This window comes from Melozone crissalis, unplaced genomic scaffold (genome assembly GCF_028551555.1).
Source record: "Melozone crissalis strain CALT ecotype California unplaced genomic scaffold, PUWL_Pcris_2 ptg000081l_1, whole genome shotgun sequence".
In the NCBI taxonomy this organism is placed as follows: domain Eukaryota; kingdom Metazoa; phylum Chordata; class Aves; order Passeriformes; family Passerellidae; genus Melozone; species Melozone crissalis.
Genome location: NW_026535858.1, coordinates 12,266,763 through 12,294,410, shown reverse-complemented (window position 1 = coordinate 12,294,410; position 27,648 = coordinate 12,266,763). Strand labels below are relative to the sequence as shown.

Here is a 27,648-nt window from a genome sequence, read left to right as displayed (position 1 = left end):
CACATCCTGGAAGTCTAAGGACAATATTGATTAATCCATCATGCCAGTAATGCTACATCTTCACAGTATTTCAGGTTAATTGTGTTGTGCCTTGCATATATTGAAGCCATCTGTTTTAACCATACCCTACTTTTTCAGGTAATGTGTTAGCAAATCTTTTGAAGCAGTTTTCCATGCTTTATCATCACAGTATTAATCTTATTGGTTAGCATTTCCTCTAAAATATTGTTTCCTAGTGACATGAAATATAATGAAACAAAAATATCTACCACCATCTACCCTGAGCTTTATTTCTTTTTATTTTGATATGTTTTCTATATCCTAATTATGAACAGTCACTGTCTCTCACTGGAATCACAGCACATTTCGCCCCACTTTCCTCCCAGAGAGGGTTAGGACAACATTCAAAACATTGCCACATCTGCCTTATTCCTTATTTTAGAGCTCTGAATTTTTCCTATGAGAATGTTCATCACCACTTCACATAATTCAGCAGGTCCGTACCTATAAGTGAGATTAATTAATGCATTTTCGCCCTGCTTGAGTTAGGAGAACTGATCAGTTCAGCTTAAGTAGTTCATGGGCCCTAGGCTGGGTGTCTTTGGAATGCCAAAGCTTTATAATTTTAAATGCTCTGCTGGCCTTACAAACTTCTTGTTCTTAACTTCAAAATCAGCTACCACCATAAAAACAGCTGCTTTGTGCTCAGCAAATACTTTGATTTTCAAACAAACGACACAGACAAAGAAGACACCGAAACTGCTGATTCTTTCTATCAGGCATAAAAAAAAATGTTACATTTTGTTATAAAGTCTTTCATTTTAACAATGAAAGGTTAAAACATGGTATAATTTATATATTTTTTACATTGGCTGAAGTCTGTTGATGGAAATATATCCTTGTCAAACAGAGCAAATAGCCCTTGTGCAACACAGGAGAATTACAGTTTCCTATGTGACCAGCATTGACAGAAGAGCAATTTAACAGGACTTCTTAGCCCTTTGACATGATATCTTTGTCTAACTTCACTTTATTCCTCACCATAGGAAAGCTAAAAATTCAAAGTAGCAACAGCACAGTGCCTGTGGAAGACAATGACATTCATATGTTTGTACACTTTGCTTTCTAATGATGTGGGATAACAGGGTAGGAAGATAAGAAAAGTGGAGGTAGGAGCAGGAATCACAGACAGAATTACCTAAAGGCACTAAAAATCAGACAAAAAGGTAAGGGCAGGAGTGCACATGGTGATTAATTGAACACTGCACAAAAAGCTGCTGCCTTTTTTCATGTGACATGGAGATGGATGCAGACCATGTCATGAAAAGAAAAAAAAGGATGCTTGCAGTAATTATCAGAGCTACTTGTCCTTCATTTATCCATCAACAGGAGAGGAAGTGGCAGTAGAGTTTTAGGTAGGATATCTATTTCCTCTTGAACTAGATCACCCAGCAGAGACAGCACAGGAGCCCACTTCCAAATGAGAAGTCAAATGATTGAAATGAAAGCTAATTGCTGCAGCTCTGGATGACTAAAACATTTTAAAATCCCTTTCCTGAAGTACTGTGCTGCGTAGGTACCACACACACAAACAGTCCTCTATATTTATGTTGCTACAGTACAGGTGGAATTTGATAATAATCTATCTTGGAATGTAAAATATTTGCACTGGAACTGTTAAGCATCTGGAAGCAATGCAGACTACACATTTTTAAAATGTTTCTCATAACAATGGCTATTTGGAGAGGTTAAGTGATTATTTTAAATAAATATGTTCCTAACCTAACACCAAAAGTGTGATTCAGATGATCAAGCAGCAATTTTCAAAACCAGAATTTGATTTCATTATTAAAGCTTGATTTCATTATTAGGTTTACACTGTCTTTAAGTAAAGAGAATAATAAAGAGGGTAAGCACACACTGAAGTACCATAACCTAATTTATAATTTCCTCTTCCATTTCTAGAACGAAGAAAGTTAAGATCAAGCTACCTCAAAGCTCTCAAGCACCCTCCCCAACATGCTTGTGAGGGCAATAATCTAAATTTTTTTAAAGCAATAGTTCCAGGACAACTTTTTTTGCCCTGGAAAACACACAGGTGAGTTATCCATGCACATTGCATCTCCAGGTACACAGGCACTTTTTGCTCATGCATATTCACAGGGAGTGGGTACATGCAAAAGAACATGCACAATTAAACACTTCCCTCCTTCTAGTTTTATCTCTTTCTACCATCCATAGCATATTTCTGGTTGTTTGGTAGATAAGACACCCCTAGTGGCATCTACACCTTGTGAAAGAAGGAAGTTCTGAATGACAAACTCCTCCTACTGTTTTGATTAGGGCTGGTTTAACACAGTAGCTGCCAATATGGAAACATTTAAAAAAAAAATTAACTTTTTTTCAAGTATAACACATATGTAGACCTCCCTGTTTCTATGTTCTCTTCATTTTTAGAACTGTGATATCTCACACAATATCCTTCTGAGCTAAAATGGATCTCAGGTAAAATTCTCAGAAGTATCCGCAGCTCAACTGACTTTAATGAGATATATGGTCTTTGGTGTCAAAAGTGCTTTTGAAAATTCTGCCTTTCAACTTCCCTTTGAATATTATCCTTATTTGAATTAGATTCTGGGAAATTATATCCCAATAGTTTTCCAAGCTTTACCTATCACTGACAACTGTCATAAAAGTCCTTGCCAAATGTCTTAGGATTTCAGGTCGATCCCTCAGTGCCTCCACTCTAGGGACAGACTACTCTGAAGCTGCTCTCAGAGGTCAAACCTCATCCCAGGGAAATTTCACACAGTTACCATTTTGCTCTGAAGCAGAACAGGCTTCAGGGAGGTTCCCAAAGTCCCTTGCAAAGGCAGCAGGGGGAGGCCAATATCACCTCATACAGCAGGATAATAAAAGGCTTTGCTGCTTCTCAGAAATCTCAAAAGAATGACTAAAATATAATTTACCATTTTCCCCATCCCTATTAAGCTGGTAGTGTTTCTGACCATAGAAAACTCCCAATAATTCTTTTATTTTTTAAACCATCTTTTGCTACAGCATGGCTATAAGCAAGTTATTTGAGAAAAAAAATTTGAAAAATACAAACATTTATGAGCAGGCAATAATTTTTCATCTCCAACTCATCATTAATGAACATAATGTTTGCTTTAAAATAGAAATATCATGGCTAGATGGAAGTGCAAACAAATATGATAGCCTTGATAGACTTCAGGTATAGTAAAATTACAAGGAAAACATTCCTTTGTATGCTAATGAACAAAAAAAACCTGCAAGAAGGAGGTAACTCTGTTGACCACAGCGGGTGGATTTGCTCTGAGATGGCAAATAAAGAGGTAAATTATAACAAGGCACCTGGTGTTTGCAAAGCAAATATTTAAATTCTATCTAGCAACACAATACTTGCCTTGAAATATGTAGGCTCTCAGTTTTTCTGGCACCTGGGAGAAGTTGCTTTGTTCACATTTTCAAACTAAGATTGCACAAAACCAGCCAACTACTTCATCCATGTGATTCAATGTAAGTTAAGGTTATAGACAACTTCTGAATTTTATTTGAGGTTTTCTTTCTTTATTTACTCAAGCCAGTAAATAAATAAAAAATCACCTTTGTCCACAATGTAAGAGTGTCTTTGCAGAAAAAGGAGTCTGGGAAGATTGAATACCATAATCCCATCTAATTGTGAAAATGATCACTGCTGAATGCTTTCTGAGGGTAAAAGTGTAATTGGTTATAGACCAAGAAGTAATTTCATTCAAAAGGAACTCAACTCTTCCTGAAAGTAGAGACATTCTCAAATAAAAATCAAACACATTAACAAAGTTCAGACTAATCTAAACAACAAAATTTTATACTGCTCTAGTTATGTTTTTCTCAATTGATCACTTATTTATGACGCCATAAAACTCCACATGCTTTCAATTTTGATTGCTAGTTCCTTGCTTTAAGGCAGCTGAAATTACTTTCTAAGACTTCCTAGCCTGACAGTCTTCCTGCTTAAGATTTACCATCACAAAAGAATGGTGAAATCAGAGGACAAATTCTAATAACAACAAAAAGCGCAGTCAGCTGTGATACACTGCAATTCCACTATTAGATTCCAGATTAAACCCCCCAGGATAAACATACCTTCCTCTGATGCTGCTAAATTCTGTTCCATGTAATTACACTGCAATAAACTGCTCTATCTGTACAGTTAGTATCTCAGTATGATTTTTAATTGAGAAGCTATGAAAAGTAGCACCATGGAAAAAAAAGACAATTTGAGAATGTCTGAGACCCTGTACAACATCACCTGCAATAAACCAGCATCATTTAGCCCATGATTGACCCCAAAATGTTCATTAATTGCCACAACCACACACCAACAAAACAGATTGAAACCCCCACGAACGCAAACACAGGCAAGACAAGGAGAAATCTCACGCGTTTGGTGAGGTGATTACTTACAATATGCAGCTCTAAATAATCTCCAAGGCCAGTAGAGCTGTCCACTCGCACCAGCACAGCCTCTTTTTGTACAGTGCTAAACCCTATTGCCAGTCTGTCTGCTCGAGTGCTCGGCCGGTCGTTGGGAGGCCACGTGTAAGTGATCTGTCCACCACCTTTGCTAAAGATATACGTTGTCCCCGCTGTTAGAGAAAACAAAAAAAAAAAGAAAAAAAAAATAGAAATAAATATAATCAGCCCACTTGCACCGGTGCAAAGCCACGAGGAAATCATACGCCCTACATAAATCAGGTTCTCACGCGGTAAATGGATTCATAGGCTGTATTTCAATGTGAAGAGGTCTTTATCTCTAAAAATTATGCAGCAAGTGAAATATTAGTGGGTTTTATATTGTGCAATCAGCACTGAATATAACTTAATTGCAAATGAAACAACTTGAAATATCATAGCTCTGATTCAGAAACGCATATCTGTTTGGAAGAGTTCTTAAGCTTATGCTTGATAAACATATTTCTATGACAGGGGTAGAACAGGGATGTGTTAAACCAAATGCTTTTCCCAACTGAAATGCTTTTCCCAACTGGACCTATGTGGAAAAATCAAGTAATTCCAGTTGCCTCCTGGCTGACAAAAAAAATGCAACTACTTAGTTAGACAATTAAAATGATGCATGATGGTGGCCAGCAAAGCAAGATGTTAACAAATACATTCAGATAAGACTTTTACAGATCTGAGGTTTATCATCTTGTGACAGATGGGGATAACAAGTGGAAACACACTTTACTTGTCATGTCAGGACAAAGAGATTATTCTACCATCTGAGTAAGCAATGGCTTATTTGCATAATGCTCAATGTACATCTTTCACAAGTGGAAATCTTTACACATTACATCCAGGGTGCACTTACAAAATCTATAATCTGTTTGAAACAAATGTTGTAATCCAAAACCACTTAGCACTCAGGTGCTTAACTTCATCACCAGCATATTTCCTCAGAACTAAAATAGCAGCATATCCGGACATTTTCCATTTAAAACCTGTACCTTAACAGCAGCACAGAGCAGGCAAATTGTGCATGCACTTGATCTTCCATTGGAAAAGTCACTACAAGCTATCTACTCCTTTTCCATGAGGATCGGTCAAAACTTAGGAAGATAGGTTAATTCATTGCAAATACAGGAGTCCAGTTTTATTATCTGTCCTAAACTGTCTCATAGTGTGGCTACTCTCAATTTTATTGCATTTTATTTACTTATATTACATTTTTTCTATTTTTATTAAATTGTTAATGATAGGACAAGTGGGAATACTTTTAAACAAAAAGAGAAAATACTTAGATTAGATACCAAGAAAAAATTCTTCACTCAGAGGGTAGTGAGGCACTGGATCAGGTTGTCAAGAGAATTTGTGGAGAACCCATCCCTGGAAGGCCAGGTTGGGTGGGGCCTTGAGCAACCTGATCTAGTGGGTGACATTCCTGTCCGTGGCATGGGCTTGGAAATGGATAATCCTTTATGTCCCTTCCAACTCTTACTTTTCATAGAATCATGGAAAAGTTTTCCAGTTTATTCCACCCAACGCGCTCACTCCATACTTTCCATGTCCATGTAAGGACACAGCACAAAACAACATAATTCTAACTCTATCAGTTTCTTTCAAGGTTGACCAAAAATGCCGTTATCACATAAAGGAATCTAAAATCCCTTGAACATGTGGACTTTTAAAGCCAAAGCCAAGAAGGACTGAAGGACTGTACACTTACACCACTTGTTCAGCTCCCAGAGGTCTCAAAATCTTACTCTGCTGCTGAGCAAGACTGCTTTGTGTCAGTCATAATGCAAAAAGGAGACACTTGGTCTTTTTGACAAGATCTTAAATATTTATTTCTAACCTCACTTTTCCTTTATGGAATTACATGCCTATTAATTAGGCTTTTTGGCAGTGCCATCACTCTAATAATTTATACACAGTGCATACCACTAAAGTCACTGTAAATCTCATTTTATATTAATACACTTGTGGGATCGTTTCTCTGTGCTTCAGATGGATCTGCTGGCTTTCCTCCTGATGCCAAAATACCAACCAGGATGTATTTCAGGAGAGTTTGTCAATTTCTTCAGCAAAGACAAAGACAATAGCAGGACTGTTATTTAAGATTTCACTTACACTTCAGGTGAAATCAGGTTTTATCTTTATTATAAAAAGAGTTTTGCAAGAGTAATGAAGATTGGGGCTGTGCCAGGGATTGGTAATGGACACAGGCAAAAGGTGTCTGGTTTAGCAATGTGTGTGACAAAGCCCTCCTCCTCCTGCTCTCCCACCCTTGCTTTCCTCCAAGGTCTGAAATGTGCAATAATCTGCTGTGCATCATTAATCTCCAGTTACAGTACATCCTAAAACAAAGACATGTTAGACAGGTAATATCACTGCTGAGAGTCCCCAGGTTCTCCTCTCTGCTGCTACTGTTGACTTCAAATCTCCAACTGATGAGCTGGGACCCTCATGGAGTTTATGTCACTGTGGTGTCTGGAGTGAAAGGATTTGTTCTGTGTTGATGAAAAACAGAGAGCTTGATCCAAAGCTCATTAAAAACAGTGACAGCCTTTCTCTTGACTTCATAAAACATTGTGTCAGGTCATGAATGAGGTTCTTATAAGCAACAAAAATGAGAAGGCTAAGAAAAAACAACTCCTTACACCTCAATGTCACAGATGGAGCTGTTAGAATAGTCCCTAAGATTTAAGTGGCAGTGCATAATTCTCTTTTTGTTGGTTGAAACAGATGTGTTTACCCAATTAAAACCCAAAGAAAAAGCCTGCCAAGCATGGTGGAGTCATACTGAATACAATGACCCAGAAGTAAGTCTTCAGATCTGAACAATGAGAGGCTCTGCTGTTCTTATTCAGAGTGAATCTTTGCTGCATTTTTTTGTTAAGTACTGCCCTTCAAATCAACCAGGGAAGAGCAATTCATTCCATACTGCTGCCGCATTGAAGGCAAGGTCAATGTCAGTGGAGCTGGGTGAATCTAGCTGTAAATCTTAAACTACATAGAATAAACATCAAAGTTAAAAAAAGAGTATCTCTTATTCACAAGAACATGTGGCTTATGGGTTTTTATGAGACAGCTTTCCCTCCTTTATAACTGCCCATTTTGTAGCTCTTGGAAGTAACTGTGTGTCTGGTGAAAGACTAATTAATCCATGCTGATGAATACAGATCTGCCTCTGTCTGAGCTGCATGGGGAGTCACGTTCCTCGAATTTCCTGTATTAATTATGGAAAAAATGGGTCGGAAGCCATTTGAGAATAGATCCTCTGGTGTTTATATTTCAAGAAAGACAAATATAATAATGTAAAATTTATTACGCTGGGATTGATCTCAGCTTATAGCCCGACCTCCTATTAACTATTAAAAGCTAGAAACGGAGCAGTTGTTGGAAACAGCCTTCCTTACTATCAGTTTTGGGGAAACAACAGAGGAAGCCTAATTCACTTGGCTCATAAAGGCTTTTATGCTGTCTGACAAACCTCATAATGTCTCTGCTGCTCTTTCAGAGCATTGTCACGAAACCCCAGCCATCTCCCTTAGCTTGTGGCACTGTGTTGTTCGGGGTTTATCATCTCCAGAGAATTGAAAGCAGCGGAATTATAATGTCAAGAATAGCAATGCCATCAGCACAGTACTTGTAAGCAGGCAACTTTGTAACATGCCAGTTATATCTCTCAGCCACAGAATTTACTGCATAATTCTTTATGCTTCCATGCATCCACACAATGCTTAGGAAAAAGGTCCACACAGCTCTTTGAAATTCTTACCCGTGAAAGCATGGTTCCCATTGTAACAAAACGCCAGTGGTCAAGATACTGTAATGTTTTTTAATGGCCCGGGTCTCTGAAGCCCTGCTTGTTTGCAAAATTCATCTTTATGAAATAGTGCATTCATTTCAGCACAGTCTGGCAGCAACTCAAGGACATCTGCTTACCTCTACAGTATTAAGCAGATAAATATTTTGTTTAGAACCCATTCACTGTATTTATTATTGTTTATGACTGCAAAGCTTTTCAATATTTATTGCTCTGAAGTCACATCTGATGTAGCTTAATAGTTTGCTCAAATCAACAGCTTTCTGCCTTCCCCATGTTCATTCCAATTTTGAGTTTAAGGTATATTGCACTGAAGGGTAATGTACATAATTCCATTTACCCCATATAATGTAAGTAGCATAATGTTTATTTTCAACATTCACATCAGGTTTCAGGTGCTGATGAAGTGAATGCAATGGTTTGATTGAGCTCTGGGCCCTCATAAACCATGATTCCATCACACTCTGTGACTGAAAAACTGAAGACTAAAGCCTGTAAAGTTCAGTAATGAAAACTATTAGCTGCACTTTTGTTAATAGAATAGCAAATTTTAACTATCGTTAAAAATATGATGGGTAATGAGTGCTCAGAAGAAGAAATTACCCAGTAATGTAATTTTCTTCTTTCTGTATCTTATCAGCACTTCATTCTGGGATACAATGTGAACCCCCTAATTCCCATTGGTAACTAATTACTTGCATTGATAAACCTGCTGAATCCAGTGAGACTATTTGTGCAGGCTACTATTAATTACCAAGAATGAAGAATTAATAATATGAAAACATATATACACACAATTGTCCAAGTATCTATATGAAGGCATTAATTATATTTACTATGTTCAGAGGAGCATATAAATCTCCATTAGTACTCATTTTTACATATTCATCTATGTATTTTCAGTCTGCACAAGCTGAAGTTCAGAAAAATACACCAAATTTCTATACATATATTTGTACAGATTTCCTAAGGTAAGTAAAGGAAGGAACGCTTCAAGCCAAAACCATGATATGCCAGGGGAAGAGAGGGAGAGGTGGGGGTTTCAAAATAGTCCACTTGGTGGATTAAAATACAACCTTTCTGTATTACTTCTTCCTAGGCTTTGATATGTTATTAATTATTTACCCAGAAGAGAGAATATATGGCACAGGGTTGAGCTGAGGAGGGGATGGCCATTAGGGTTAACCATGGGAAGGAGACGGAAAGAGTTGCTGGAAGGAGTATTTCAAACTAAAGACCAGATTGAACTGAATGCTTCCTGAAGGCATTCTGATACATTCTCTCCCACTAATCTGATCAGAAGCCTGAATATGGATTGTAGCTGCTCTCCTGAAAGAGCACCATCAGATATTTAATAGCAGAAGAGGTGTATTGCATGGGGAAAGAGAAAATGTTCAAAAGGATTATTGCTCCAAAGAGCTTGAGCCACAATGGTAGGAATGGTAGTCTTATTTTCTGGCCAGGATCTCTTAGATTTGTGGGTAATAGGGACTAGGAGAGTATTGATGGTGCTCCTTTGACCAAGCTTGGCAAACCTTGACAAAGGTTCAAAGTTCTCCTGGAAATTGGTTGCTACTCTAATTTCTAGTTAGATCCTTGTACCCATCTGACTGCATGCCTGACCCAGGACTGTTACAAACAGTCTTAACATTTGTCACCTGTAAGGTCACCAGCTGCACAGAATAATTCCTTAGCAATTCCATTATTTTATTCATTGATTTTCCCTTCTTCCAGAGTAACTGCAACAAAACTCACTGACCAAAGCAGCATTGACAAAGATCATTGCTGGTGTTTGTTGCTAATATTGTCATTAATGATATCATCTTCTCTCTCCAGGTAAAGATGCTTTATTTGAGGAAAATAAAGCATATAGAAAAGGTCTATCAGAGTCCTGTCAGCCTTTTATGGAGCCCACATAACACTGTGCTACAGCTGAGCTCTAAAATTCAATGCTTCTGTGAGAGACACTGAAGCCACATTGCAACACCTCAACCAACTCAATCAGCTGGAGCAATTAATTTAAATGAAGCAACAAAGCAGTACCTACTACTACTAATTCAAGCACAACTTTACATTGCCCTATAGAACTCCTCTTCCCACTAAATGTGAGCCTGATTTGCTTTATCAGATCCTGCAGAACTTTTCATCACCCTGCACCCAATTTTTCAGAGAGCTCCATAAACCAGAGCTGTGTGTGGTTTATTATATTCAGCCATGTCTAAGAGCTGTCTCCAGGTAAAGGTCCAAGTGATAATAGAACGAACACAAGTCACGCTGAGCATCCTGCCCTTTCCAGTGGCATTTGTTGAAGATTCAAGGTACTAAAACAGAAGCAAAGCTTTTTCCTCAGACCACAGGAAAAAACCCTGAGAAAACCACTCCTTTTCCTACTCCTCTCTTAAATTCTATGGCATTGGTATTTGGACAGTTGTTTATGTTTTACTTTCCATGCATAATAAAGGGGGCGAAAAAATACTCCCTTCCTATTCCAAAAGTTTGTTATTTAAATTCACCAGTTGCTATCAAGCTCTATTGATAAATAGGGTCAGTAAGTGACAAACAGCTAAAATTTGTGAGTAAAAATGGCTCAACAAACATGTATATCTATAAAGAATAACCCTGACACAGCATCAGTATTCCAAGTCAGTATCATCTTAGCATCGTAAATGACATAGTTATAATAAAAGTTTTTGAGAATTTAAGGAATTTTCCTACTAGAGTGATTTTAATATTTCAAATCAAGTAGCATCTTACACCTCAAATGACCCAACTGATTTAGATTAGATCACTTAACTGGAGTAAAATGCTACTCAGTTTGAGTAGGGACATTGAACTAAGAGCCTCCAATTGTGTGAATGAAAAATGAATATAATTTTGAGAAGGACCTTAGCTAAGCAAGAGGTTGCTGAAAGGACTCCTAAGAGAATAGAAATAAGGAGTTCATCTGACTTATTATCAAAACATTACTTGATTAAGTGACTGTCAATAGACTTGTTAGTATTATGGCACTGATTCTGTAAAATTATTTTTAATAGCTTTGAAACATCCACAAGAAAAAAGTTCTGTGGTTTGTTGAACTCATAAATATGTTCACTTACACAAAAAAAAAAAAACAACAAACCACTATTTATTTTATGAAAGGATACAGTCTAACACAAACCTGACACAGTGATAAAAGAAAATTATTGTTCTTCTCCAGATTCTCTCAGTTTAAAAATTTTATGGGCTGCCTATTACCTATCAATTTTCCAGTATGGATGCTGTTTAAAATCAATTTGAAACATTTCTGTATGAAATGTAAGGTAAGTAATTCCCCATTAGGGCCTTGGACATTTATGCAATGTAAATGGGTGGAAAATGATATATTTGGGAAATTTAAAGCCTGCTTTAAATGTCATATTGCACTCAACATAAAACATTTTAATCCATTAAAACTGTATTATAGTTAACAAGGATACAACATGTCTGATTCTTAAAGCTTGCCAAAAAGTCAGATGGAAATTAAAAGCCAAGCGTCTATAAATAAGGGAAGGTTTTATTCCTCCTACAACCTCGTCAACATATAGTTAAAGATAAATTTCCTGAACGCTGTCTACAGAAGTGGAAATTGTGTGGTTGAGAAACACATATGAGAAGGCAATAGATTGAAAAATATTTCTGTACAGATAAAATGCAAAGGCACTGTTAAGGAAACATCCCTGTCTGACCATCCAGGAGCCACTCTGGAGTCACCCTCATATCCCCTGAGCTTGGGAGACCCTTTCCAGCTACAGCCCCACACTCACACCAAGTCTCCTTTCCAGCTCCACACTGGGCTTCCAGGGGAGTTTCAGACCTCCAGAGCCTTAAAATAGCTTAGTCATGGTGCAATAGCTAAACAACGGAATAACAAAATAAAATGACAGCTCAAGCTGGTGCCTTCAAGAAAGGATCCTGAGCTTTTATAATCTCACAGTCCAGGAGCACGAAACTCCTTGTGGTTGGCTCCTGCTGTCCCTGAGTGTCCAGGCAGGGCCACAGGTCCCCAGGCCCACTTGAGCTCAGGGTTCCAGGCCCTCCCAGCCCAACCTGCAGTTCACACTGCAGCTACACAGAGAGCTACCTGCCCTAAATGTGCTCCTCAACACCTCTGTCAGATTGAGAATACTTGACTTTACTGACTTCTAAGACAACAGGACTATTCCAGTCTCCACACTCCTGAATTGTCAAGGCCTAAACTTCAATTTCGCCACAGCTGCAATCAGTTCCATTAAAATAAACTACCTGCACATACACTCATTGTCTTCTTATGGCGTATTAGTTGTTCCAAATCCAAAGTGAACACAGGCTGGTTAGTTGAAGGGGTTTGTAACGGGATGCAGGAACTAGGACATTAACTCAAATACTATGCAGGTTGATAGACACCAAATGTTGTCACCATCTGTTGGTGCCCGATGTGAAATCATTCAGTGGTTCCAGTCCACGGACTTTACAAACTCAACAGATACCTGGCAAAAGCTAAAAATTCCCTAAGCCAAGTGACTGGAGCTGTTAGAATTTCCAAGCTTGCTGACTCAGCTGGGAAGCCAGTAAATTGAAGACAGGAATAGGATGTGGTGGTGTTTGAGGGTCCCCAGGATGCAGGAACACATGAAAATCTTGACTCCATGTTTCAGAAGGTTGATTTATTATTTTATTATATATATTATATTAAAAGTAAATTATATCCTAAAACTATACTAAAAGAAAAGGAGACATCAGTAGGCTAGAAAACAATGAATAATAAAATCTTATGACTGACCAGAGAGTCTGACACAGTTGGACTGGGATTGGTCATTAAGTAAAAACAATCCACATGAGATCAAAGATGCACCTGTTGGCAAACCATCTCCAGACCACATTCCACAGCCATCAGACAGTTATTGTTTACATTTCTTTTCTGGGGCTTCTCAGGAGAAAAATCCTAGCAAAAGGACTTTCATAAAACATGTCAGTGACACCAAGACCTGAGCGTTTCTCACAAAAGTTGCTCTGCACAGATGTGCACATAAGCCAAAAACCAGTAAAAAGGAAAATAAAATTAGATTTTCTTTTTATAGGTCCATCGATAGGCAATGTTCTTGTCAGAGAAATAAAAATTATTTGTAGGTCATTATTTCATGCAAAACATTAATGCCTGAAGTTATGTTTTTATTCAAGCACCTATGGCAGTATCCTGATTCTCAGAAGTGCTGTTGCATTTCTGCCAACCTTTAAAAATAACTCCCCTGTTCCTTAAATGGGGATCAAAACATTTGAAATAGCTGGCCTTAAGTCATTTAATAGTGTTAGAATGGACAGGAGCTTGTCTGCAAGTGCCTAGCATGCTTCTAGGCTAAAGTCTTTATTTCTTATTGGCTTTCTTACTAATACAATATTCCAGCTATCCAGTCTTGCATTAACTTAGTTATTTTTAAGTGACATTTATATTATGTTCCTTGCTAAATTGTGCATCTCCTAATTTAATCTTGAAAAATCCTTAGAGAGCTTTCTAAAGTAGCCAAAACTTCTCTTGGAAGAAAGGTATAGCATGCTGAAAATGAAGGCACTGCTAACTGCCAGGATGCAAAAGTCACTGGAAAGAGATCCACACCCAAGGATGTCAGATGCTGGGCTAAGATAAGATGTTGGTGTTGCTTGCAGCAGAAAGATGGCCCTGGAAACAACACAAATTACAGGGTTTGCTGAGAGGGAGTCTCTGCTGGGAACAGATAATTGTATTATGGGCAATGGGCAATGAAATTCCATTTTGCTTGTTTGCCAAGGTAGTGAAGAGTAGTAAGAAGTTTTGTGGCATACACATTCTCCTAAAAATTACTCAACTACTAATATTTAGCAGACTAAGATTTTCTTATGGCAGCATTTCTGAGCACTTTTGAGTAGACAGACATGGACTACAGCTGAAGAAACACAGAAAGAGCACAGTTTCTTAGAGATGCTACATCCTGAAAGGCAAAAAGAGGAACCATTCTTCTTGTTACAAAAATGAAATCAAATAAAATGCAGGAGATGAAATCTTTGGAAAAACACCAATCCTCCCTGAAGCACATGAATCCACCCCTGAAGCAGCTGTTCAGAGGCATCTCAGAAGGAGACCTGGCACAGGGAAGGGCTGATGAGCAAGTTGCATGTTGACTGCAGTCCTGTGGCATTGTACCATCTCCCGAATTCCAAACATGAACAAAACTTCAGGGTACTTTAGTTTATATACAAACCAAGTTTTAAAGCCAAAGTTAGTCTTCTCCAGCATTATATGCACTCAAACCTCCAAAAATATCAGGTAAAAGAGGAACATGATATAAAAGTGTCTGCTTGGTTGTCTCAAAAGAGCTTGAAAATAAGAACCAGCAAGCAGCTACAAATGATACTTCATTTGGAGAGTTTCTGCAGTCATTATCCCAGGGATTGACTTGGAACATCAGTGTTTACTTACATTATCAAATCTGTGCATGAAACAAACAGTGTTTAATAGGGGTACACAGACACAGCTGTATTTGTACTTGAATCTTTAAGGTTGTTAGACCATTATACTAAGAGCTAACAGGGGCCAGCCAGGTTGGGCCAATTCACTTCCTTCCCACTTCTTTCTGTTCTACTACATAATAGATTTTCAATTGATGCCTGGCACAGAAACACTACGTGCTTTGTCATTATGATAATTGCTGTCATTCTTCTTTGCAAAGCCCTTATGCTGCTGTTTGTAAGCAACAATTCTCCACCAGATTCAGAGGATAAAGAGCTGCAGTGGGAAACATGCATCTTAATGCTTTTCACTGGGTCACACAGCTAAGCAATCAGAGAACCTGTTTTAACCACTGCATTCCACAACAATGCTTGGAGAGAACTTGACAAAAGAGTTTTGGGCTCCAAAGTGTTCAATCATCTCACCAGGGACTAACTCAAGTGCTAGCTCTGACACTCCATACCCAGCACTATCAGCTGTTACTTAATTCACTCCTGCATGCAAGAAAGGTGAGCAGTTAGTCACCCTCTGAAGACTAACCCACCGTAATTAGTGCAGTGATTTTTTTGCAGGGTCTGGCTGGAGGAGATTACAATTGCTTTTAATACCCTGAAGATGAGTATTCAATAGTTTGGAAAGCCTTACTTCAATACAGTACTTTATAATGACATACGCAGAGATGTCAAGAATTCTTCAAAACTCTAAGGGATACCAACATATGTGGAAAATAATTCAGTGAAGAAAAGTGCTCAGGAATAACCCATTTTTCAATAAGCATTCTTCTAAGTTCGCTCAAAAAAACTCAACCCAAAGCAAACCAGAACATTTCCCAAGAAAAGAAGGAGAAAACAACATGTCAAATACATTAAACACCAGTCCTGCAGAATGAACTGCAGCACACCAACTTGGAAGTTTTGAGAACTCCTGCACTACAGTATTTTCTCACAGCATTTCTGTAGCAAAACCTATTTCTAGGTATGTTTCTGCATCTCACAAATATTGATTCCATTGAAGACACACAAATATTCAATTAAATGCTATTTCATTTAAAATGTATTATGTTAAATTTTAAAAGTCATAAGAAGGCTCTCTGTCTATTCATGTAATGAGCATCAATCAGAAATTAAGAATCATTATTTAAATCCAGAAGGTTTTGTTCATATTCTGTTTAGCTCTCAAAGGACACTACCTACTCACATGCTGGAGTCTCAGTAAGGAGGCTATTCAATGAGAGGCTGGCTTTGTGATGATATTGCCAGCATTTGTAATAACAATGCAACCTAAACACTGCAATTAAACAACAGAGTAGTATTTTTGGAATATCCTGCTGTTCTAAAGTGCATTGTGAATATTAACATATTCCAGTAAATTATTTTGCTCTCATTATCATAAGCAATTACTTACTGTTTAGATGCTGCTGATATTAAATTGGCAAGCAATTTTCAAGAACTAATACATAGCATAAAAAACTTTTCTAAATTCCAACCACATGAAAACACAAGTGTTTCTAGTAACACAGTCCCTTACATACAGATGTCTGTCTCTCTCTAAAAATTCTGTGTATCTCTTCCTATCAGTTATCTTTTTTCAGCAGAAAGAGGATAAGTAACTACCTGAGGCTCTGTGACAAACTCTTCATAAACTTGGTTTTGATTCTGTGGAGTAAATCATAAATACCTCAGGCCAAGTGTGACAGTAACATCTCATTCACATCAGAAAAAGAAAGTGTTTTCATGCTCATTTTTGAAAATAATAGTTTGGAAAATATATCAATGTGAAGTTCAGTTCTTTGCTCTCAAAGCTATTACTTTCCTGATACAACACTGTCAGATGGTGAGGGTAAATCAACGCCTTTGTCCTCAAGATACAGCCAGGAACAGAACGAGGCATGGAGAACCTGTCCTGCTTTCAGCAATAATGACACCATAAACCTATTTCTCTTCAGTCCAAGGAAGCAGTAATCCCAAAGGCAATAACCTCTAATCTAAAACCCCAAGTTAGGAAAGAACCAGGACTACTTTTCTGAAGGACACTTGGAGAATGTGACAGACACTCCTTGCCCAGTTTGTTCTACTTAGTTTCTTGTTTCACAGAAAATGCACAGATCAGGTAGAAGGAGCCAAACATAACCCAAAGAGCTTTGTGGGGAGTATAAAACAAAAGGAACAATTTGCTTTGTTCCTCAGCTTGCACCTTGGCCCTAAGTTTCAAATAGAAGTGCTGCATGTCTTTTGGCTCACATGGCACCACTGCTCAGGCTGCTGCCCATGCAGAGGTCCTGCCAGTGCACAACCAAGGATGGGAGCCAGAGGAGAGGCTGTGGAATAGCTATGCTATGGTGCCCTTTGTGCTTAAGTCCAGTTGGCAAGGTCAAAAGTGGAACTCAACCATCTTAGAGGTCTTTTCCAACCAGAATGATTCTGTGAGTAGGTTATCCCTTTCCCTGAGTCAGCCTGGACAGCCAAGGAGCAAAGATCCAGCAGTGCTATCAGCCCTCAAGCACCTCAAAGCTGAATCCTACAGATTGAGGATGGGCAGGTTGCTCCTGATGAGCTGAAAGACCTCAGTATGCCCAAGCGAGATTTCAGTCCCATATCTCAGTAACACATCCTGATCTGGTAGGATCAAGCACCTATTGAAACCACACCCTCAGCCGAGGATATGAGGCTACAAACCACTTGTATGGGTATTGTGCCTAGCTGTTTATGCAAAATTGCCTTTAATGCAACTGTGAACCTTAATGGGGACCTTGGGAATCCAGCATAACATAAACAAACCACAGTAGTTTAAGCAATTCCCAGAATACAATTCTAAAAGTGTAACTCGTGATCTCAGGTCTTAATCTTTCAGGCTATGTTTCAGTCTGGAACCAATTACTATAACCATCTTATCCTGCAGAATGCACAAGACTGTAATAGAAACACTAATGCACCCTTAACTCCAGGAGCTCAATGGTCCCTGTCTGCTGTGCTCAACTTTGTACTCTGCTGTTATAGATTATTGAGTTGAAAATATCTTTGCTAAAATTAGGCATAACTTTTAAAATCATTTAGTCAGTTATTAAATATATTTTCTCTTATTAAAAGCTGGAAAATTTAACACCTTTCTTGTCGCTCTCTTTTTTAAAAAAAATACATTACTAAATGATTATTTTTTAAATCAAACCTTCCAATTAACTTTGTGAAGAAAAAACATAGATTTTTGTAGCTAAAAATGACCTGTGCCTTGGTCTCTGAAGCAAAGTAATGAAGTTCTCATCTGATTAGCAAACACAATGTTTTGTGCTTATTGACCTTCAATAGAAAAAAAAAATATTCAGCAACTGTCTGTAATGAGAGTAGGGCTTCAGTCACTTCATATTTCCCCTTTCATCAATCCTCCATTCCCTTCTTCTAATCCTAATCTGCACGAGTTCTGACAAATTATTTGATTTTTAACTGTGTTGTAGCCATCATGAGCAGCTCTCAGAGCCAGGGGACATCTCCCCAAATTATTCTCCTTCTTCTGCTTGGAGGAAAAAAAATACCTTACAGCTGACATTCAATAGCAGTGTCCTCAAGCTACTAACTCCTTCTAGGCTAAAAGAGAAGGAATGGAAGCATCAAATTACATTTTGATAAATAAAAGATGATGCATAACAGCATACAAGGAAAAACAAATTTTTCACAATTCCCCAAAGAGTTATTTCTACATTTCCTGGAGAAATCCCGTCCTACCTACATTCAGGATCTTGCTGTACATGACATTTCGACACAGGATTGTTAAACTAGAGCTATAATGAAAAATGCAGAAATATTTCCTTAAACAGCAATTTCTATCCATTTCATTTAAACCACCTTAATGTTTGTAGACCCAAACATGGCTTTTTCATATCTGCATTACACAGAATCCTATCAGTTGTGAAAAATGTCATGTTTCATGAACATGACATTTCACAGTACAGGATTCCTCCCTCTAGCCTCATAATTTAATAATATCAAAAACTAAGAGAATCTGAACTTTTACTAAGAAAGAGTAGATTGTTAGAACTAACAGCCAGCATGAGAATTTGCATATCTGACCCCAAAATACCTCAAAAATAAAGAGGAACTCCTAACTTCCAAATTCAAATAGCAAGGTACTTTTATATTCCATAGCAGCTTTTCATCCTCTCTCAAACTTAAGCTTGCATTTGACCACTTCCCTACACAGATCAGGTGTGGGTTTAAGGGAAAGCTGAGGGTAGACACATTCCACAAATAAAGGAAAAACACAGAAAAAGCTTTGGATTAGAATTACACTGCCCCTCCAAGAGTAAAATCAACAGAATGGACCTGACACTTCCAAAAGAGGCACAAGAGGGCACAAGCAAGGAAGAGAATGTTATGAAGCAATTAATGTTGCCCTGTGAGCCTCTTTATGCTCATGCAAACAAGCATCTTTAAAAGATTTCGGACCTAAAGAGCAAGTCTAGCTCTGAATGGTTGTGCTGCTGGCTGGAGAAGTCTGCTGTCGTTAGGTCAATCTGATAAACTTGACATAAGGGCAAAGCACAGCCAAATGACATGCAAATCCTCTGAATGCATGTCAAACCAGCCTGGATCCCTCAAATACCAGACTGTCATCTCTGTGCAATCCCTCTTCCCTAGGTCAGCAGTAGTGTCCAAGAGACTTAGTGGCACTGCTTCAGGGAGCTGCTGCAGCTCCCCTGATGCCTCTTCCTCCTCTGGAATAACCTGGATGGCCCTTTCTGAGTGTTATGGACTTGAGCTGTCACTGCACTCTCCTCCTGGCACCCGCATCAAGGAACACTTAAAATATTTTGTGGATGTTTCATCTGCTCAAGGGATTAAGCTCATTGTATAAGACAAAACTGATTAAAAAAAAAAGAATGAAAGTCACAAAACTGCAGATCAACAGAATCCATGAGGTTCTCCAGTAATGCAAACATAACTGATAGTCAGCTTCTACAAAACCTACCTAATTAGAGCTGTTATCAAAATGAAGGTCATGTTAAAGAGTACTAAGCACACCCTGTACTTATGCTGATGTTCATCAAAGTAATTTCTGTTTTAAAAGAGATGATTATTTAGTACCATTATCAGTCTCAGCCTCAATACTATGCTGTCACTATTATGCAGAGACCTCAGCTTCAGAAAAAGATTTATTATCTCAAGTGCTGAACCAGTATGAGCTCCACATCTCACACAAAATACAGCTTCTGCAAAAGAAAAAAAAGAAAAAAACAAAAAAAAAAAAAAAAAAACAAACCAAAAACAAACCAAAAAAACCACAACCAAACCCATTCTGTTTGAGCAGGACACTGTGCCCCTTTAGGCTTCCCTTCAGTGGAGGTGGTGAGCTGGATCCTTCATCAATAACTCAATTTATTAATTCTGGACAGCACAGAGTAACCTGCTTTCTGCAGCAATTTGCACGGATGGAGGAGAGCTATTGAGGAACTTCCCCCTCCTTTAAAGAACACACTTCAGCTGTCACATCCTGTATAACAATCAATGTTTTCCCTTGCTTCTTTCAGCTGCTTTCCAAGTTGGCAGTCTCAAGAAAGCATTTTCAAAAGAAATCAAACTGGTGTGTTTTCCTCATGTTCTTCTATGCAAGGTTTTATAAGGGAATAAAGTGCCATTTCATCTGAAAAGATACTCTGAACTATTATATTTTGGGATTTTCTGCCTCAATGTGTTTCATTTAATTGCTTGCACTCAAGACAGATAGTAAAAGAGCAAGTAGCCTGACCTTTGGAGAACTGTCAAAAAGCCCAACTCTGCAACTACAACAACCAGTGTGACCTTCTTCTCTGCCTTCTGCAGCCAACAATCACACACAGGGAAGGAGAATAAAAGCAGCCTGGTCTGGGTAGAAAACTGGGCTGGGTCAGGTAACACAGCCTGTTCTCAAAGCACTTGTAGATGAGCACTTTGTGATTAGAGCACCTGGGACCCACCAGCTCAATTCCAGACCTGTTCCCTGTGATGCCCTGCCAGCAGCTGCCAGCTTTGCCAGAAGAGTTTTATCCACATTTCTGCAGCTCTGTCACCTCAGATTGGATATCTCAATATCATCTGTTTTTCTGAGGGCACCATAAACACCTTATTATTTCCTCCTCCATAACCCATAGCCAATTTTCACAGCTGCATGTGTACAGAGCTGGCAGGAAAGCTTTGAGAGTATGGCTCCATGCACAGAGACCTGAAAGTCTCCAGTCTTTACCCAGCACATCCCTAAAAACCAGGGTCACTTCTTCCCAGCAACACACTCCCTGAAGCAAATGGATGCACTATAGGTCAGAGTTTGCTTCCAATACATTTCCAAGGTCACCATCACCAAAAGCATTTATTGCAGCAGTGCTGGGAAGAAAAACACAAAGTGGATATAAACAAAGAGGAAACCTATCACAACCGTTGTTAATTCTCAACAGTTCTACACTCCAACCAAAATACAAGCAGCATATGTCAGTCATTCTCTTGGAAATAGAAAGAGCCACTGTATTTTCTGACTCCTTTCTATACTGCCTCACAAGTGGCTTGGTTTTATTAGGAGAAATAGACAGTGCAATATCCTATGCCATGCAATATGCTCCACGACTCAGAGGGGATGTGGTGGATTTTATTGATTCAGTTTTCACACTACTGTAACCCCATTATTGCCAGCAGAGCAACTGGAAACAGCAAGCAGATTCTAGATTGATAGACCCTGCTATTTCTAATTTTCTAAAGTATACAGCAGGCTTTATTTCTTTTTCTTGCCTTTTTTTTTAATTTGGATTTTCCTTTCTAATAAACCTACTGCTGTGGGACACCTACTCAGTGGTACTCTAGTAAAAAGGGACAGAATTCATTCCATTAAAGGCATTTATAGGTATTATTAGGATCTTACAACATGATAGCATAATCTATCCTTTGCCTGAAGTAAACACTCTTAAAGGAAAGTCCACAGGGAGAGTAAAACTGAAGCATTTTTAAAAGTGGTGAATACTAATCAGATATATAGCTGGAGGAAAAAATAATGTTCTAACAGGAAGATACAGCAAGTAGAGCACAAGACAAGCATGATACCAAGGAATCAAAATATGGCTGTAGTATATACTTTGGAGCAGTAAGAGGGGGAAAAGAAATCAAGGACAAAATGGCAGGAGGAAAATATGATTGTCACTATTAGGAGCTAGAGAAAAGCAGGACAGAAAGGTAAAGATTTGAATGCTTGCACTGATTAAAGATGAGCCAAAGATTTCCCAGCTTGTGTCTCCAGGCTCTGTTACAGCTCAAGATGAGACTATCAAGGTTTCAAGCTACCACCCTAATGATTGGAGGAGATACCTGGATTCTTATGGATCTTGCTGGAGATTCTTATGGATGTGCTGCAGTAATCGTAATCACCATATCTCTGCTATTCAAACATTTCCTGTAATTTTCTTTCTCTTTATTCTGTGTTTTTTCCTATGTTTGTGCTGGTCTTGATGCTATCAGATCATTGTCCACAGAAATGTTAACTACACTTGGGGCTTCCATAAAAATACTTGGTAATAATGCAGCCAGTCATTTACTGAGCTCAAAAGCAGAACTGTAGCATAAAGTGCACAATAACACTGCCTATTTAGATCCTCTGAGATAATAGTCTCATAAATTGTGACCATGCTTAAAGTGATCAGCACTGCCTCTTTTTAATAGGCCTATCACAAGGTCAGCAATAGAGAGAAGGAAAAAAAATAATGTCTATAGCCTCTACTTGTTTAGAAGTCAGGTTTGCCATTTAGTACTAAACCAAAAAAAAAAAAAGCAAAAAAAGCATCATACTGCACACATACAACAGTGTCTGAAATATTAGCAAATACCACTTAAGAAATCTCTTCATTTCTGCCTATTTTCATTTTATTAAGTCAATGTGACAAAGTGAATGCACTCAAAGCAAAAGTATTGATCCCAGAGACTGTTTCTTTTCTCACAAATGCCAAAATAAATCAGGAATAACACACCTGCAGACAACTGAAGAGAAAAAAAACCACAGTGTAACAAGAAGAGAGTCTCTCCAGAGCTGTAAAACTGGAAGCACCACTTGGAAGGGGTGGTATATTCTGTGCTCCCTCCCCAGGGTAGACACAGACACAAAAGGACGAAGCTGAGATGAAGCTGTCCTTTTGGAGGAGAAGTGCATAAACACATCTCCAAGAGCTGTGTCTCCCTTTGTTGCTTTAGCTCTTTCCTAAAGAGCTAACTGGCAATGGAAAGAATTCCTCCCTGGGATGCCTGACTGCCTGTGGCTAGCTGAAACACAGTGCCTCGAGTTTAGATGCCTGGTCCAGATGAGACAATTCACAGTTCCTCAATAAATCCCAGAGCTCTTTAAACTGGTTAAAAGCAGGCAAGAACTCTGCCAACAAGTTCAGCTGCATGGGGAGGGGCTGATTTTCCCTGCTAACACAGGTGGGAGCAAAGGAGAAGCAGTTCAAAGGACAATAGGCAGCAAAGGAAAAATTCCCAAATTGTTAATTAAAGAAAAATATAGCAAGAACAGCTTGCGATAAATCATTATTGAGGCTTTGTTAACTGATCATCATATGGAGATAGGCACTAAGAAGAGAGAAGCCGTGAAAGAAGACACACAAAAGATTTTCTCTACCTCAGCCCCAAGTTTGCACAGTGTGAAGCTTACCATTAATTTTATAACTTGGAAATTTAACTAAGAATTAGTTCTTTCAATGTAGTTTGTAAAATTCTGTAGTTGTAGTTGATTTGAAAGCATTTTTCCTTTCAGTTCTGTTATGGTTTAGGCCTGGCAAAGCCAAGGCTCCCATAAATATACCTTTTACCTGATATCTGCTGTGAGATGTGGCCAGGAAATAAGCAAAGCAGGCTCCAACTTAAACATAAAGAGAAGTTTATTAACTAAACTACACACACAATTACTAAACTACACACACACAGGGAAAAAAAACAAGGAGAATGAAAACTACACAGAAACACTTCCTTATCCTCCTCCCACCAAATTCCCAAACACATTTACATTTCCCAAAAATTATCCACACTCGGTCTGGCACCACCCTTTGGGAAAAAATCAAATCTTCAGCTCATAAGGGATAGACGGAGTCCTAACTTGTGCCACGGACTTCTTGTCACAATCAGCAATCCGCCCGGAGTCTTGCTATCTCGTGACATCTCCTTTCCATGCCGAGGTGCTCTCACCACCTGGCATGGGATGGGGCAGGGGCCTGCCTTCAGGGCCTTTTAAGAATGCCTCGTCTCGTTCCAAGCAGAGTACAGTCACAATCCTGGGACCTCTGTCCCCCCCATGTCTTCTATACCCCCTGGGGCCGAGGGGTCTCAAAACCAAACTCTCTTGACTCCGAGCCTCCGCTTCCCCCTGCAATACAGCCTCTGCATCACCAGGAAAGAGTCCATGGATATACAACAAAAAAGAGTCCAGCAAAAACTGCCACTCCATCTTCCTCCATTCCTTCAACATCTCTCTTCTCCCTTTGCCAGACCCTCCTTACTGGCCTGATTTTCTTCCTTCATCTTCCACTCCTATCCCTTTCCCAGGAAAGGGAATGTTCTGCGAAGCCTTCATTCCCCAAAGGGTTAAAAGCTCTCCCAGGCGGCCGGACTGCCCGCTGCCCCCCCCCTTTCTCCTCCCAGCCGTGCTGCCTGCCGGCACATGATATCAAGTTTCAAGATATACAGTTCGAGCACGGGCTGCATTCTCTGGGGGGGGAATAAACAGGTCGCTCAAGGGTCTGCCACCCTTCCTCCGAACCCGGGCCTACCGTAGATGGGCCACGTGGCTTTCCCCTCCCCCAGCCCAGCCAGCAACTGGGCCGGGGGAGAGACTCCTTCACGCCGGAAATCCCAAGAGAACTCCGAAGGACAAGAGCCCTGCTTTTAACCCCTTGGGTTCGTAGTCTCAAGAGGCGGATCCAAACGTCCCACTGGTCAAACTAAGTGCCCATCTTAAATTCCAATTACCCATTGGTAACCACAGCAAAACAACATATCCCAGATGTCCCATTTCCGGTCAAACCACGACAAGTTCATATACAAATAATAGACAGCACAGAGAGAAGGCTGCTAATCAATCCCATCCTCAAGCCACATCAATCTTGGATTTGTATCAACACAATTTCACCTAAGCTAAATTGCTGCTTCAACCAAAAAAGGCCAGAAGAAGAATATTTGATGAGGAGTAAGGTGGTACATAAGGCTTCCTCCAAGACCTGGGGGAAGTCCAAAATAAATGCCCAGTAGGACAAAATAACAGAACCAACAAACAAACCAACCCCAAAAAATACCCCTTGCTGGTAAACAAACAAACAGAAAACAACACAAAAATGTCTTTTGGTAGTAAAACAAATTATCATATTTGCACAACTTCAAAGAAGGTAGAATGTCTCCAGAAATACATTTGCATTGAGCACAGCCCTATTAAAATTGATTACAATTATTATTGAAGGAAAATCAACCTCTGTTCCTAACGGGGAGAATGCCACATGATGAAATGTGCATAAGAAAACAGCAGTTAATTCTAGGCATCAAAGTGAAGTGACCTCTGTAGGATCATAGACAGTCCAAAGAAGAAATTTCACTCTGCACAGAAGATTATTCAGAGCATCTGTAATTTTGAATACGTCCAGGAAAAATATTAGGGGACTCCAAAGCCTTGAATTAGGTCTATAAATCAACTCCAAAGTTAAGACTGTGAGTACTGTCAAGATACTCATAGGCCCAGTTCCCTGTTCCTAGAGGGAAAAGTGTAACTTCCATGGAAAAACACAGGTGCTCTACTTTCATGATCTGTCTTATCCTTACTAGATCAGGAGATTATAAATTTCACCTAGTGCATTAGGAATTAAATGCCCACCTGCATGCTAAGAAGGAGTAATAAAGTCATAATTTTTTTTTTTTTGGTTAATGAATAGGGATGAAACATTTTCACCAGCAGCAGTTAGCATCCAATTTAGGTACATCACTGAACTGTCTTGCTCTTTGCAGTTGAAAAAGAGATCCAGCAGCAGTGATGAATGACTGCAGATGAGTAGGTACATTAAGCCTACACACACAGTGCATCCTGAGCTGCTGCTGCTGTTTGCATTTACTATAAACAGGGAAAAAAAAAATCAAGAGTAGAGGGTTTGGAGAAACAAAAAAATAGGGAAAGTGAGTGAAGAGTGAGAGAATGTGTTACATTGCAAGCAGAATCAAAGAGAAATCCAGCCCAGCCTGAGAGCACAGCAGGAAGGGGGGACCTGAAATCATCCCTTTTTCACAGAATGTGAAGCAAAGTTAATTACTGTGAGTTTCAATAGTAGATAGACAGAAAGAGTATTTCAAAGCCCAACAAGATACCTTGGACACTGCCTGTGGGGCATTACAGGACTCCTGTACTGACCAGAACATCAAGAAAGAGGATTCTGAACTGCAAAACAAAACCAAACCAAACAAACACAACACCTGATTAAATTAAGCAAGTGGAATACATGCTGGGGATAGCTGGAAAGCATGGAAAAAAAAGGGAGAAAGAAGAATAAAAGTTGTTAGCTAGCAAGCTGAAAGACAGATCTATAGACAGACAGGTAGAGGCATAGACAGAAGTAAAAAAATAAAAATATCATAGTAACTGTATCTATGGCAACACTGAAATAGAAATTAGTAGACTTTTTTCTGCATTTGAAGTCTGAAGGTTGGAAGAAAATCAAGCCACATTGCCAGCTATTTTTCTGTGGTCTGCATTATAGAAAACATGTCAGGAGACAGAAAAGAGAATATCAATCAGGTCAGAAGAAGGGAAATAGAACATCCTTCTTGTTTCCCTAAAAAGCTTCACTTTCCAGTCCTTTTTTTCTAAACCAGGGACACATACATTTTTTTCAACTAAATTATTTTTTTCTAAGAGGTAATGGTTGGATTTGGGGGACTCGATTTAAAAGAACGTAGGTTTTATATTAGTTGTATCAATCTATTTTTTTAAGTATTTAATTAATCTAAAGAATATAAGTAATTGGTTTCCTTGATTGCCTTTTATCTCAAAATACACATCAGAACCAAACATTTTTATTTGCACACTGACAAATTTCATCCCTATATATATTTTCAAACTTTGTTAGGAAAATGTATGAATTACTGACAAAATCTGTAATCTCTTTTAAAATGCCACAATATTTTCCACTAGAATTTTGTTCCTCCAGTGTATTGTGCAGGTCATATTTCGGGTTTTCTCTAACCTGTTATCATTCCTGCTTAGAAAGGAAAAGCTTGACTTTCCCCTGCTTTGTTCTTTGTTCAGTCATTTATAAATGAGCAAGTGGGTGTGAAGTGCTGGCAGACGTGTCAGGCTGTGTTGCACTGCTCCTAACAGCTACAGGAGGAGAAAGGCACTGGATACTTAACCTCACCACTTCTGTTTCAACAATTAGGCACTACTACTCAAGACTCATTTATTAGGCTGTTTATCCAGTTACAGACTTGGAAGCTGACTGTCAGGGGTATGTATTAAGAGAAGGGTGCTGTAATGGGATTTTTAATCTATCCATTGAATAGAAAAAAGAGGTGCAAATTGTTGGTGTGATGAGAATGAGAAAAAACATAATTCCAGGAAAAAAAAAATCATGCCCTAGGCTTCAAAAGCTTTGCATCTTAAGCATCAGTACTACTTTAATATGTATTTGAAATAAGTGCATTTCATAAAATGTCTGTTCAAATTCCAAAATGAAGTAATTCCTCACTTGGATAACATTATTCAAAGGAACAATCTGACAGTAGTAACTCAAAATTTCCCTGCATGATGAAGTACATCTCATGCACATACTCCATGCATAAATTACATTCCTGGGGCCCTCATGGAT

The 27,648-nt window shown here is 38.8% G+C and overlaps 1 protein-coding gene across 33 annotated transcripts in view; it reads right to left on the bottom strand.

Moving 5' to 3' along the window:
• Positions 1 to 27,648, bottom strand: part of NRXN1 (neurexin 1) — a 680,932-nt gene that overhangs the window by 208,140 nt on the left and 445,144 nt on the right. For all 33 annotated transcript variants that reach the window (XM_054290267.1, XM_054290270.1, XM_054290287.1 and 30 more), the window contains one exon: positions 4,471 to 4,652. In XM_054290267.1, coding sequence (XP_054146242.1) covers positions 4,471 to 4,652 — 182 coding nt within the window. The remainder of the gene's footprint in view (positions 1 to 4,470; positions 4,653 to 27,648) is intronic.